The 14,565-nt window shown below is 43.4% G+C and overlaps 1 protein-coding gene across 2 annotated transcripts in view; it reads right to left on the reverse strand.

Annotated features, from left to right (window-relative positions):
• LOC148022587 (sterol 3-beta-glucosyltransferase UGT80A2-like) overlaps window positions 1–14,565 on the reverse strand; it is a 143,318-nt gene that overhangs the window by 80,812 nt on the left and 47,941 nt on the right. For both annotated transcript variants that reach the window (XR_015693512.1, XM_087695545.1), the window contains exon 5: window positions 6,149–6,260. Coding sequence is in view for 1 of the 2 variants with exons in the window: in XM_087695545.1 (XP_087551671.1) it covers window positions 6,149–6,260 (112 nt within the window). In the remaining variant the exon portion in view is untranslated. The remainder of the gene's footprint in view (window positions 1–6,148; window positions 6,261–14,565) is intronic.

Here is a 14,565-nt window from a genome sequence, read left to right on the forward strand (position 1 = left end):
GGAGCATTTTATGCACCAGTCGGCCAACATTAAATGCTGTCCGACCAGCATTATTGCTCCCCACTTTTTCAGCCTATTTATACTCAATGGCTCCTCCTCAGTCGGTCACTTCATCTTCACCATCTGCAGACTCTGTGGAGAGAGGAGCCAGTGCCAGTGCCCACACAGCCAGTGACTCACTATTGTATGCGACTGTCTCGTGTTCAGATATATGGATTCCATTTCCCGTGCATACATCTGAGTTCTCATCTGTATCGTGTTCTTTTCTTTTCTCTTTTTGTCTTGTGTTTCAGCAGTTTATTTCAGCACATGTTTATGCTTCCACTGCTGCTCCACTTCTGACATGGTATCAGTTTTCAGGATTTGTGTTTCTGCTGTGTTTTCTTGCTGATTTCAGGACTGTTTTGTACCCCTGCTGATCAGACGACTGCTGTCGCAGCCAGGCAACCTGTTTTGGGGCTGTTTTCAGCCTGCGTTTTTTGCAGTTTTGCCATCGCCTACTGCCTCCGCACCCTCTGCTGCCTGCGTTTTTCATCTGCAGCTGCTGGCGACAGTTTTCTACCTGTTTTTCTCCAGTTTACAGCCTGCGTTTTGCTGATTCAGCATCTCTCGTGACTGGGTGACTGTTACTTCAGGCCGTTTTTGCTGTTTTGGCAGTTTTTGACTGATTTTTTGACTTTCTGCAGCAGATTTTGTCTTCTATTGATCAGATTTTGGGTTATATTGCATGTGGACTCTCTTTTTATGTAGTCTGTGCTTGTGTTTTGGCTGTGTTTCCTCTCTAAATTCCATCTCTTCTCTACTTCTCTTCTTATCCTCTCCATATGGCTCCTCCGTGCATTTCCACTGATGATAAGTTACATGGACCTGATTATCTCACATGGAGTGCTGTCATGAAAGCTTGGTTTGTGCAGAAGCGACTATGGTACATCATCTGTGGAGCTATTGCTCGACCTCTCCGTCCTTTTCCTCTTCCTGAAGACTTTGATGAGGACAACCATGAGGAAGCGGTGCTCACATGGGACTCGGACGATGCCCATGCTTACTCGGCGTTGCTTCGGTGTATTTCTAAAGCGGTCTTACTGGCGGTTACCTCCTGTAGGACATCTCCTGAAGTATGGCAGAAGTTGCAGCAGATGTACGAGGCACCTTCCACCATGCGGGCCGTCACACTTTATGGCCAGCTCCAACAGATGAAGTTTGAGCCGAAAGATACTATTCAGTCTTTTCTTCTTCGTGTTACGCAGGTACAGGACCAGCTTCAGCACATGCAATCTACTCTTCCCGAGGCGCATCTCGTCGGGACGGTCCTCTACAAGCTCCTCCCGGAGTTTGATGGAGTGCCCAATGCTTTGCAGGCGCAGACATCATCGACTCCTGTCAGTTTTACACATATGACCTCAATGCTTCTTGAGCATGAGACATCCTTGAGATTACAGGGGCGGCTTCCGGCACATTATGGAGGCGAAGCTTATGTAGCTTTAGAGAGGGGTGACGGGAAGAAGAAGTCGAAGGCCCAATGTTACCACTGTGGCAAGAAGGGACATTTGCGGAAGGACTGCAAGAAATTAGCGACTTCTAGGAAGAAGGAGCAGAAGACGAAGCGGGCTGTTGACTCTACCGATGAGTCCTCTCCTTCATCAGACTCCGACTCAGATCCTCCGACCAAGGTGAAGTCCAAGGCGCGGAAGGGATCCTCTTCTTCGGATCGCGGGAAGGGCTTGGTGGCCCCTTCCTCGGCTGCTTTCTAGTGGTGGTGATGAGGTCATCCCTCGCGACTCTCTTATGCCAGAGCGGGAGTGTGAGCGGGTGTTCAGATGGGGCAGCCGCGCCTCATCTATACTTTTATACAGGTGCACAGGTTCCAGAGAGAGACGTCCTAACGCATCGACTTTAGTCTGGCGGAATCAAATCCTGGAGCTGGGATTGACATTCAGATTCATGCTGAGCTGGTTATCTGACAGAGAGCGGGAGGCTTTCGTCTGGAGCTCACATGAGGGGACACTTTGGCGGTCTGGCCAAAGGCGGGAATTCATGGTCACCTATGTTCAGAGGCATTTTTGACAGGATGGTCTTGTATGCTACTGCGAGACATTGGTGATGGACACAGAGACATGCTATGATCTTCTCTATTTTCAAGTGTTTGGTACGATCGACATCGACATTAGGTTCTCTCCGAGGCACCTTGGTGGTGGCTTGATCACCCACTGCTTGGGTATCCATGGTTCTACTTGGTGGTTCTATGTTGTATAGTTTCTGATCCCTATTCATTGTACTATTGTATTGTATCAGATCACTCATGATCTGAGAGAGGGTGTTAGCAGAGTATTTGTCAGCTCATGTGTGAGTCTGAGCTTGATCTGGGCTGGGCATTTTTATTAGGTATTTTTATGGTGTGGCATTTTATGCCAGTGGAGCATTTTATGCACCAGTCGGCCAACATTAAATGCTGTCCGACCAGCATTATTGCTCCCCACTTTTTCAGCCTATTTATACTCAGTGGCTCCTCCTCAGTCAGTCACTTCATCTTCACCATCTGCAGACTCTGTGGAGAGAGGAGCCAGTGCCAGTGCCCACACAGCCAGTGACTCACTGTTGTATGCGACTGTCTCGTGTTCAGATATATGGATTCCATTTCCCGTGCATACATCTGAGTTCTCATCTGTATCGTGTTCTTTTCTTTTCTCTTTTTGTCTTATGTTTCAGCAGTTTATTTCAGCACATGTTTATGCTTCCACTGTTGCTCCACTTCTGACAGCTACTACTATGGACGATAGGGACATATGTCAAGACCGAACAGTGAGTTATGGGTACACCAAAGGGCTAAAAGAGGGATGCAGACTGAAATCAGCAACAAATTCAACATGCAAGAGCACCTCATGGTCAGGAGCCACCAATAACAAAAGCAATTGTCCTAGTAGAAATCCTTGAGGAGATCACAAAAGGGCAGCCATAGGCCAATAGCTTAAGCAAAGAACTAAGAAAATTCAGTTAACGGAGGTGTCATCCATAAAGAAGCAACCTATAGGTTAGCAAGTGTTGGAACAGAACATAGGATGTGATTGCTCAAATTGTATTATAGTGGAGGATTTTTCAAAGGCAACACAAGTTTTGGCCATTACCAAAGCCAAAGCAAAGAAAAAGATAGATTGGGATGTGCAAGAGAAAGCTAAGAAAGTAACCTCAAATGAGATGCAAAGACTGCAAAGAAAAAGAGGAGTAAATCATTTCACCCGGTAGATCCTCTATAGGAAATGCAAGAAAGAAAAAAAAGTTTGTTAAAAAGCAAGAATGTCTACAAGAAATTTTCGAACAAAAATATGATAATAATGAAGGTTTAAGTTCGCATGAGCAGCAAGCGGACTCTCATGAACTATTTAGAGCATTGGCTAAGTCTTCCTTACAATTGACTCCAGAACCAATTTTGGATCCAGTTCTTCCAGGTTTTAAATAAAGGCGATCTCAAGAATCATGGCCAGCCAAGTATGGCAGCAATATACTGGAGAGGCAAGGGTATATCGGAATGCTAGGCAATCATTCCTACCCAAACAAAAGTAAGAAAATTTGATGGTCTTATTAGATGGAGGATCACAAGTAAATCATCCCTAAGGCACTTTACCTTGCTCATAAGTTATAATGCTTGGTGCCAACACCATTCCAAGTTAAGATGGCTAATCAAAGGAGACTTCAACCATAGGAATCTTAAAGAATCAGTTGATCAAAGTGGTGGGTTTGAAATTCAAAGTCATCTTTGATGTACTCCGCATGAAGTGGTTACGTAAGGGGTTAGGTGACTCTTACAACATGTTGATGAGCAAACCTTGGTTCGTGTTGTCAAAGATTAAGCAAGACTAGGGAGGACTAGGGAGGGGATACACTAATGATCCCTCATGGCTTTAAAGAGGTAAAGCTTTCTATAGTCAATCAAGTGATTTTGAAACCTAAGTTTAGACCTTTGATGGCTTAAATGATTAATAGAGCACTAAAAATAGGCGACGATGATGAAGAATTACTTCTCGAAGCTAACCCAACTAATCCCAATTTGCAAAGCCGATGTGGAACAGATTCTAGCAAAATATAGCGTGTTACTTGCAAATTCTTTGCAAGAAACCGCAACTTTCATGTAGAAAAGTGGTAAATCCATGCAAGAAATCAAAAGTTCTAAGGAAGTAATCGGAAATTCTAAGCAAGAAGGTCAGAAGCTTGATAAGGAATTGCAAAAATTGCAAGATAACGAGAAAACAGAGAATGAGGAGGCCTTGGATAAGGGCAATCGACAAGCTATCATAGAAGCAAACCTGGAATTCGAACATACTACGAATAAATTAGCAAGAGTACTTTTAGACCTTGAGACTAGTTCTAAATTGATTAAGATGAGTATCTACGTCGATAAACATTACAAGCAGCACTCGATACAACTTTGTCAAGAGTTCCAAGACACATTCGCATGTGAATACACTGATATGAAAGGCTTCGACCCAAAGCTATAGCAACACTGAATTAATTTGAAAGTAGATGCTAAACCAATTATACAAAAGTGGTATCACATGAATCCCAATTATGCAAAACAAGTAAAAGAAGAGATCGATAAGCTTCTTAGAGTTGGATTTGTTAAACCCATCAATGAAGTTACATGGTCATCACCCATTGTCATTCTCCCCAAAAAGAATAGGAAGATTTGAGTGTTTGTGGAGAAGATTAGCTTTGCGGAGCAAAAATTTTCAAGTATTATGGGAGCACCCTAGCTCAAGGTAATAGGTTGATATGATGACGATGTGGTGGCCAATAAAGTTGCTTGAGGTACTACCCTCCAGGTGCTAGCAAGAACGAAGGTCGAGATGGTGGCTAAGGTGGACAAGGTAGTTTAGGAACTTGAGGTGTCATCCTCAATATAGGCAGCAACAAGGTGGCTCGATGTGGCACCCGGCATGACCTCGAGAAGACATGTGGTGGGTTATGGCATGAGGCTGTAGCACTCTATAGAGGTGGTAAAGAACATGAAGTGGCATGAAGATGAGGCAGTGGGCTTCATGTGGCCAATTTGGTAACTATGCAAGGTAAGGTCCAAGTGCTTTTTGTTCGTTGTGCTGCTGGTTTGATAGGACCGACAAAGTCAATGCCTCATTTATGAAATGGCTCACCAAATGATCTTGCATTCTATCCCTCGGTTTTGGTTGACCCTGTTGCATACAAAGAATGCATTCTTTGGCATATTGATAGGCATCTTTTAACACAGATGGCCACCACAGTCCTACTTCAAGTACCTTTTTTTCTGTGATTTCACTGGAGAAATGTCCTCTAACCAAAACCAACATGAGGTTCTTGCAACACTGTAGCCTGTTTATGCTCTAGAACACATCTTCATAATACTTGATTAATGCCTTCTCTATATGGAAAGGGAGGCAAAGTAGGGAAGGATGATATAGAAAGAGGTGGAGCAAAAGGCAAGCAGTGTAAGGGAGAAGGCAGTGGCAGGCAGAGAGGAAACGAGAGAGGACTGAGGCAGCAGAAGTTAGGATGCCGACAGCGGACAGCAAGGTAAGAGAGGGGCATAACAGCTGAGGTGGGGGGCAGCAGTAGCAGACCTAATAGGTGATCCACGAAAGAAAATATGGTTCTGGCCTTTTTGTGTCCATAACAAGAACAAATAGTTTTGGTTTTTCTAGATCTATAACAAGAACATTTGGACAAACAGAAATGATGGAGCAATCAATCATTCTCTTTGTTTCCTTGTTTCTTTTATGGACCTAATGGCTATCCAGAAAAATTCCAATATGAGAAAAAGTGAGTTACAATAACAGTATATTTCCTACATGACTGCCTTGCTGAGTTGCTTCGGCAAGTGCTTTCAAGTGTCAAGTGCAAGTAGTTCAAAAAGCAAATTACCAATGAGGAAACTTGTGGAGACAATTTCAAAGCAATATCCTGTCATGGAACGAGCAGTTGGCAGAAAGCCCACAAGTATCATTTAGAACATTACAACAAAACACCTAACCACATGAGAAATCCTATGAGACACAACTTTTCAAAATACAACCTGCAAAGGCATACCAGTTCACATCTGTCCTATATGAGTTTGATGAGCAGTATTGCATACATTCATAAGGGCACATGGGCTTATGAAGATGAAATTCAATAATGTACTCACATCCAGCAAGTATTTTTGGATCTCCCCCGATAGGATAGAACTCCAGACCATTCAATGTAACAAACTGACGAAAATTTGCATGTGTAGCCAACCTAACACGGTGACCTTTTTCCTGCCAAACCCACCCCAAAAACGAAAAGGGCAACCCTCCATTATTAAGGAAGTGATCAACAACTTACACCATAGCCCATGCTAAACAAACAAGATTACTAAAGACAAACTAGGTAATCCATTAACCCTACTGCACACCCCATCCTGTGTGTGCAGAGGAAAACGAGAACGTACTTGTCTCCAATCATTGTAACATCCCTCAATCCGCACCTCTCAGTTGATAATAAAACTTAACTAATTTATAACAAGGTTTGAGACACCAAGGCTATAATGTAAATGTAGTCTCTATTAAGCATTGTACAGGCACTTGGGCACATAATGAACAAGTTTCGATGATAAAAATTTATGAATACCAACCTCTATATGCCCTGCAACTCATCATATATCCCCTAGAAAGTTAATCCTATTTCAGAGATAGCATTAAAGATCAACCATAAGAAGAAACATGCTTCGCTGACAAAAATCATGCCAGAATGTGTAGGTTCAGATTAAAACTATGACAACCTCTTGCAAAGAGAACGCACTAGGATAGTTGCCCTTTTTTGCTTATTAAACAAAGAAATATCTGACGCTCTAATAGCAGCCATATTGTATAAGTCCAACTTGCCAAGGAAGATTCAGAAAGAAAAGTCAGCCCACTATAAAAGCGATGCTTCACTCAAGCTTCAGTATTCACTTCCATATAGACAACATGCCATCTCAATCAGCCCTCAATAAGTTCAATAAGTATTACATTGTTAGCTTCAATCACAAAACTAGCTATAGAACTACCATTAGTGTTAACAAATGCTTACTATATGCTAATGATCAATCAGAGAAAAACATGTCCACCAGTTTTTTAGATTCTATGAATTAGCAATGAATTGATTAATGTAGCTTGGGTGCACATTTAATTCATTCAAGTTAAATGAACCTTAATGTGAAAGATTCATTTAATATATCACATTTGGGCACAATGTTGGACCAGACACTTAATTTTAATGGATTAATATGCGAATAATTAGAAAGGTTACTGTTGAACTTAATTACTTAACTGGAAAGCATGCAAAACACAGGAAAATCAAGAGCATAGAATGAAAGGCAAAAGAATCCAACCACATGTGGGCTTTATCAAGCACGTCGTGGCTGCCACCAGCTAGTCTGTCACCTTGTGCTGCTAATCGTGTTGTTCCAACTGCTGATCGTGCTGTTCCCGCTGCAGGCAATGCTATTGCTGTTGCTGATGCAGGTGATGCTGTTCTCATCCTGTCGATGGCTTTTTAGAACCAGGTGGTGGCAATTCTCAAGGGGCTGAAGAGTGTTCAAAGGTTGGGCAATGCAGTTCTGAGGTTGATTGCATGGTTTTGGAGCTATTCTCAGTACTTTCGCTGGGTCCTTCATTCCTTTTGTTTAGAGGCTGATCGCATAGCTAGCTCCTACAGCTGCGTTTAAGTCTCCAGCAAGCTGCCCTGTTGTCCACAACCTTTAGACATCTGTTCTCATCTGCATTTTTCCTGCCAGGGAGGTTCCATCCAACTGCTGCCTTCATCTACACCTGTGTTTTCAGTCACAGTAGGCCATCTCACAGCTGCCCAACCTTCAAAGCCCATCCAAAGTGTTGATGTCATCATCACTTGAATCATACCTTGTCTTTACTAATGTCGGGTTGCACTTTGCTACCATCATCAGCTGACAGTGGTGGACTGCTGCTGTGTTTTGGGATCCGTCACAAGTACAATACACTCTCAGAGCTCTTCCCACATGCTTGTGACATACTAGCACCCAACTAGAACATATGTTCAATAGAGCAGTATCTGAGGGCTTCCCTACGAGCTAGTTAGACAATACTATAATTCCACTCTTTAAGAGTGGTGATCCTTTGATCCTCAACAACTACAAGACTGTCATGATCAGCCATACTTTGGCCAAGATATATGGATCTATATGGACCATGAACTCAGTGAGTGGGCTGAGATGCAAGCCAAGAGAGCACAAGGAGAGGCAGGTTTCAAATGCGGATATACCACACTCAACCATATCCTCACAACGTAGAGCCATTATTGAGGAGGGTCAAGCTCAAGACAAGAGGATCTATTGCTGCTTTGTAGATTTCTGCAAAGCTTTTGATACAGTGCCTCGTACATGCATTATATAGAGACTGCAATACATTGGAGTACCAAAAGGTATACAATGGGGTATCTATGTACTGTATGAGACAGTAACAGGTCATGTACGCGCATGTGAGGAGTTATCAAAAAGAATTGGCAGTACCATAAGAGTGAAACAAGGATGCTCGCTTTCACCCATATTGTTCACTTTATATATAGATAAAGTGTCTGACTACATTGACCAAGGAGGAGGAGGAGGAGCAGGAGCTAGCCTAGCGGAATTGTTCTTATTTCGGATTCACCAAAGGGATTGCAGCGCCACCTAGATGCTTTGCACGTCTTTTGTAGAGACAAAGACCTCACATTAGACCTTGAGAAGACCAAAACCATGGTCTTCAAAACTTCAGTAGCATGCATGACTAGATCTATGTACCAATTCACATTTGGAGGAGACATAGTGGAGCATGTGAGGGAATATGTTTATCTAGGAGTCACCTTCTCTAGCCCATAATTTACGTTGAGAGGGGCATCAAAGGCACATCTGGCACGAGGCTATGCAACACTAGGGGACCTTGAGAGCCAATGTGCTCACATACAATTCCAAGAGCCTTGCACCAAAATATGGTTGTTTGACACCCTAGTCACAACTATACTACTATATGGAGCACAGGTATGAGGTTGCACCCTATACCACTAGCATCTCAGTCCAATCACTGATGAGAACAAATCGAAGAGAGATTATTATGATGGTTGGGACAGCATGCAAAGGTCACTAATCATGATGATAGACTGCCTTACACCTTTTGACTGCAGCCTTGACTACCCTAAACTTTCTCTCAGCCGATCAAAGCTGAACGAAGTGATCAGAGCCGATATCTAGAGGATTGAGATAGTGAAGACATGGATCCAACCACCACTCCCTCTAGTATCAAGGATGGAATTCTATTGAAATCACTTCTTTTCCCTCTAATGATGGATTCACTATTTGGCCAGCATACATGGACACCCCTCTCTCCCATAGCATACAGGCTACTATCGGATAGATTCCTACCTCCTCTCATAGGCTACAAATGGAGACAAGTAGATGGATAGATACTCTAACAAAGGATAGAGCTTGCCAACTTTGTGGCTAAGACTCTAAGATAGAGGAGCATTACATATGCAAATGTACAATATACTATGACATACAAGGACGGTACAACTGCCTCTTCCGTTGTGGTTTTGGACCTTTTCGTCATGTCATGGAGTACAAGGACCAAAGATGCCTGGGTCTTTTTCCTCCTGGAACTCCAAAGGCACCGTACAACACTATGCGAGACAAGAGGCCAGCTCACCCAAAGGGACCCACACAAAGAGCAGTGACAAACTTTTTTTCATAGATCCAACCCTACTGACACTATTAGTCTTGCAAAGACAAAGCCACCTTGCCAAACATCTCCCATTCCACGGCGTGGAGTCACATTGGATAGAGCCATTTCACTTTGTCGAGCACAACGACCCAATCTACCACAACCACGCCTAAGAAGGCTGCACCACAATCAGATCAAAGCCATAATTGACAACGCAAACTCACCACCACACATATCAGTGGAGCAATTAGGGACCAATCATAGCTAAGATCATGTACGGACCCTGAGATCAACTACAGTCTATAGTCTCCGCCACATTTTTCTACACATAGTTCTATCAGATTTGGGTTTTCTTTTCTTTCTACCAATGCGACCACACTAGACATTGTTCTACTCTAGCATAGCCCCATCATAAAGTTATTATTTGTGTTGTTTCATAGGCCACTTACTTATTTCAATATTATCTTCACCTTACTAATTAGATGGCATTAGACATGGAGGTACTTTGGATTTTGTCTCATAGGCCACATTGGCCTTATGTAGATGTTTTTTCTTTTTTCTTTTTATATCTCGACGCAGAGGAAATTGCCATATGCCAAGGAAGTAAGTCCTCCCAAGGGAGTAAGTCAGAGTTCTGAATGAGATCTATCTGCCAATGCAAGAGACCTTTAAGCCTCGCAAAATGTCCCGGAACATTAGAGGCCGAATCAAAAAGAAAGGCATTCCGAGTGGTCCAATTGTGCCAGCATCCCCAGTATCTAAGAAAGTGAAACAAGATCTTCATATGCGATTGTCCCGGTGTGGGGTATTTTGGCCGTACAAAAACCCAATCAAAAGGGCTTAGCGAGAAACCAACCACTGCTCGCCAAACCACTGACAAGAGCGACCAGATATTCTTAGCGAGAGGGCAAGAAATAAATCGCTGATGACGGGCCAATTCCACAGTAGTGGTGCAAAAGAAACAATTGCCGTTAGAGATTCGACGCTTGGAAAGGGCTGAAGCAAGCGGAAGACTACCAATCATCACCCTCCAAAGAAAGACCTTGCATTTGAAAGGTGTCTTGTTCAACCAGCCCTCCATCACAGTTGCCTTCCACCATGACTGAGATTTCCGCAATCCCCATACAGTATTAGCTTTAGTAACCAGCCATTGATGATCTTTAATCAAAAGATGATACACCTGGCTAGCTAAGGCCTTTTCCAAATTCAACCGACCTACAAGGTCCAAGTCTGCCAAGGACGATCCAAAGCAAGGGCAGGAAAGGGTTGCCTACTCTAGAGCACCAACAAAAGCTGTTCCCATAAATCACGGTATCCACGAGGGATTCTGAAAAGCCTCCTAGCTGTACGAAACGATATCAAGACGTTACAACTAGCAAGGGTGGCATCTGCAACTGAAGTCAAGCCCAAACGTGCCATGTAGTTAAATTTTGGTCTGAGCTCATATTTGCCTTCCCAAGAAAGTAATCGCGAGGCTGCCAACAATTCCAGTTGAAAGGAGTTAGTATGTAAGCGGTCCTCCGCTGGATGCCAACGCGCCTTCTAGAGAACCAATTTCCAGGAGCAGACCAAATGAACAAGCAGGGATGAGGAAGGACTAGAAAACCGAGAGTCTGCATTAAGAACATGCCACCAGGAGCTCCGAATTTGTATATTACCATGCACAAGCCCGTGATCCTCAAGAAAATAACGGGCTATTACGACCCACTGGTGATGATCCACGCACATGGCACGAAAAAGAGACCAACGAAGTGCCAGCATATGAGTTTCAGCATCCAAAATAGACTCACCACCCATGCGTTTGGGGGTACATGTGTGCGACCAAGAAATCCATGAAATGCCTGCCTGCAAGGAATCCTTCTTCCATAACATGAAACGAATGTGCTGAGTAAGAGCATTCAAAGTAATAGTAGTCCACGGTAGCAATGGCAAGAAATATGTGAGCATTGGCAACATAATTGTCTGAGCCACTTTGAGGCGAACATGGAAGGGCCAAGCTTGCGACTTCCAATACAGAAACTTAGCTGCCACTTTCTGTGAAATCCACTCTAGTAGTTGCTTTGGCCGAACATCAACACCCAATGACTGTAAATCAGACTCCGTGCAACTGAGAATGGCTGATTTGAAAGCATTGATATGAAGACCAGAAGCATGACCAAAGAGCATTCAAACATCTAATGCTTTGCGAAGATTGTCCTTGTCCGCACGCAAAATCATAAAGCTGTCATCAGCCAAAGATTGAGTAATGAAGTGTTGTCCAAAAGGAAGAGACAATCCAGCCAACTGAGTAGAAGCTGCCATAGAAGATAACATCGAAAGAACCAGATGAGTCGCAAGGGCAAAGAAGAGAGGACTCAAAGGGCAACCTTGTCTCACAGAGCGTGCAAGGACAAATGGCTCAATAACACCACCATTTAGCATAACTTGCGAAGAAGCCACAGCACTAATGGTGTAGATCAAGCGGGACATCCGAGTACCAAAGCCCATAGTAGACATAAGTTCTGCAATGAAAGACCAATCTAAATAATCAAAAGCCTTTTCTAGATCCAATTGAATCAATAGCACTCGCTGATTAGAGTGCCTTGCATAGTCAATAGCCATTTGCACATTCAAGATATTATGCAGAATGTTTCAGCCCTTAATGAAACCATATTGAAGAGGATGCACAATGGCCGGAAGATGCTTGTGGAGCCGATTCGCCATTACTTTGGAAAAGATTTTATACATCAAACCCATCAAAGAAATTGGTCTCCAATGTTTCAACATTGATGGCAAGGGAACTTTTGGAAGCAGTTTGATAAGACCTTCTTTCCATGAGGAAGGCATGAACCCCGTTTCCGAAACCTGCTAAAACATAGTCGTCAATGGTTTCACCAATTGGGTAGCAAAAATCTCAAAGAATTCATTGGTGAGACCATCCCAACCGGGACTTTTATCCTTGGGCAGGTGTGACAAAACATCCATAACCTCTGCCTCACAAATATCTGTCTAGAAAACTGAGCGTGCATGAGTAACTTGGTAAGAAGGGGAAGGAGAAAAACCAAGAAGGTCTAGAAAATAATTCCTGCGCATGTTCACAATGGTCTAAGAATCAATGACCATTCGACCTTCTAGATCCTGGAGTCTAGTCATATTTTCTCAAGCAAGAGATGCATGTAGAGCTCAAAAGAACTTATGAGGCTGACAAGCACTATCTTGCAAATTCTCAGTAAAATTTTGCAATTCGGCCTGCTGATAAGATTTCAACTGAAACTCTTTAATAAGATCAGCCAAACGCATCACCAGTGATAGCAGAAATACATCATCTGGAGTATCCATCAACAGAGAACGAACCATAGCCAATAAGTTCTCCGCTGCTTGTCGACGCCGCCGACAAAGAGAGGCATGATAGATTCCATACTACAGAGCAACCCGCTGCACATTAGAGAGCAATCGTTCAAAAGCAGCATTGCCCTCAGAGGCGAAGTCCAATAAAAATCTATCAATCAATTGGTGCATATAGTCCTGAAAGATGGAATGCTTCAAATAGGACGAGTTGAAACGCAAAGGGAGTCTATCCAGAAATTTCTTAAAAGGTGCAATGGGTTGTGCAAATATCTCAAGCTGTAGAGGGAAATGGTCCAACAAGGCATATTGCTGCAACACTTTCATTTCCAGCATCTCAGGAAGAGAATCATCATCCTGCATGATGTACATGCGGTCCAACCGCGACCGTGTAGTTGCATACTACGCAAAATGGAAAGTAAACCCTATAGAATAAGGGTGTAGCCAAGACCAGAGATCTTGCTTAAGTACAGCAAGAGCAAACGCATTCCACACACGACTTTCCGAAGCGTCCATCACCGAATGCTCTGATGTGGACTGTGAAGAATCAACACACATATTATAATCCCCCATCAAAAAACCCCGTCTGCCAAGTGAGAAGGAGGTCTGCAAAGTATTCCAAAGATCCCGGCAAGATAAAGGGTCATTCGGAGCATAGAGACCCAGCAACCATAAGATATCTCCTTCAAATAAAACTTCAATCACTACAAAACGGCCATATACATCATTTTTAATAAGAACAGGCTGATATTTCTCATGTACAATCATAAGCACACCACAATAATGCATGGCATGTGTCCTTACATAAAACAAGCAAAACCCATGGTAATCCACAACTTTTCCTCCTTCACCGTGACTCTTGTGCTCAACAGCACACAAGACATCCCACTGATTCTCATGCAATACAGTCCACATGGCATGTTGCTTATGGCGAGAACAAATGCCTCGCACATTCCACGTGGCTATGGCAATTGCCATATGCCAGGGAAGCAAATCCTCTCGAGGGAGCAAGTCGGAGTGTCGGATGAGATCTATCTGCCAATGCAAGAGCCCTTTAAGCCTGGCAATATGTCTCGGTACATTAGAGGCCAAATCAAAGAGAAAAGCATTGCGCGTGGTCCAAATGTGCCAGCATCCCCAGTATCTAAAAAAGTGAAATAAGATCTTCATATATAACTGTGGCGGTGTGGGGTACTTTGGGCGCACAAAAACCCAATCGAAAGGAGTTAGTGAGGACCCCACCACTGCGCGCCAGATTTGCGACAAGAGTGACCAGATATTCTTGGCGAGCGGGCAAGAAAGAAATCGATGTCGGGCCGATTCCGCAGTAGTGGTACAGAAGAAACAATTGCCATTCGAGATTCTATGCTTGGAAAGAGCCGAGGCAAGAGGAAGACCACCAATCATTACCCGCCAAAGAAAGACCTTGCATTTGAAAGGTGCCCTATTCCGCCAGCCCTCCATCACCGTTGCCTGCCACCATGACTGCGATTTCCGCAATCCCCAAACAGTATTAGCTTTCACACCCAGCCATTGGTGATCTTGT

Source organism: Lygodium microphyllum, chromosome 16, assembly GCF_053477565.2.
Source record: "Lygodium microphyllum isolate KBCC chromosome 16, Lygodium_microphyllum_v1.1.10, whole genome shotgun sequence".
NCBI classification, from domain to species: Eukaryota; Viridiplantae; Streptophyta; class Polypodiopsida; order Schizaeales; family Lygodiaceae; genus Lygodium; species Lygodium microphyllum.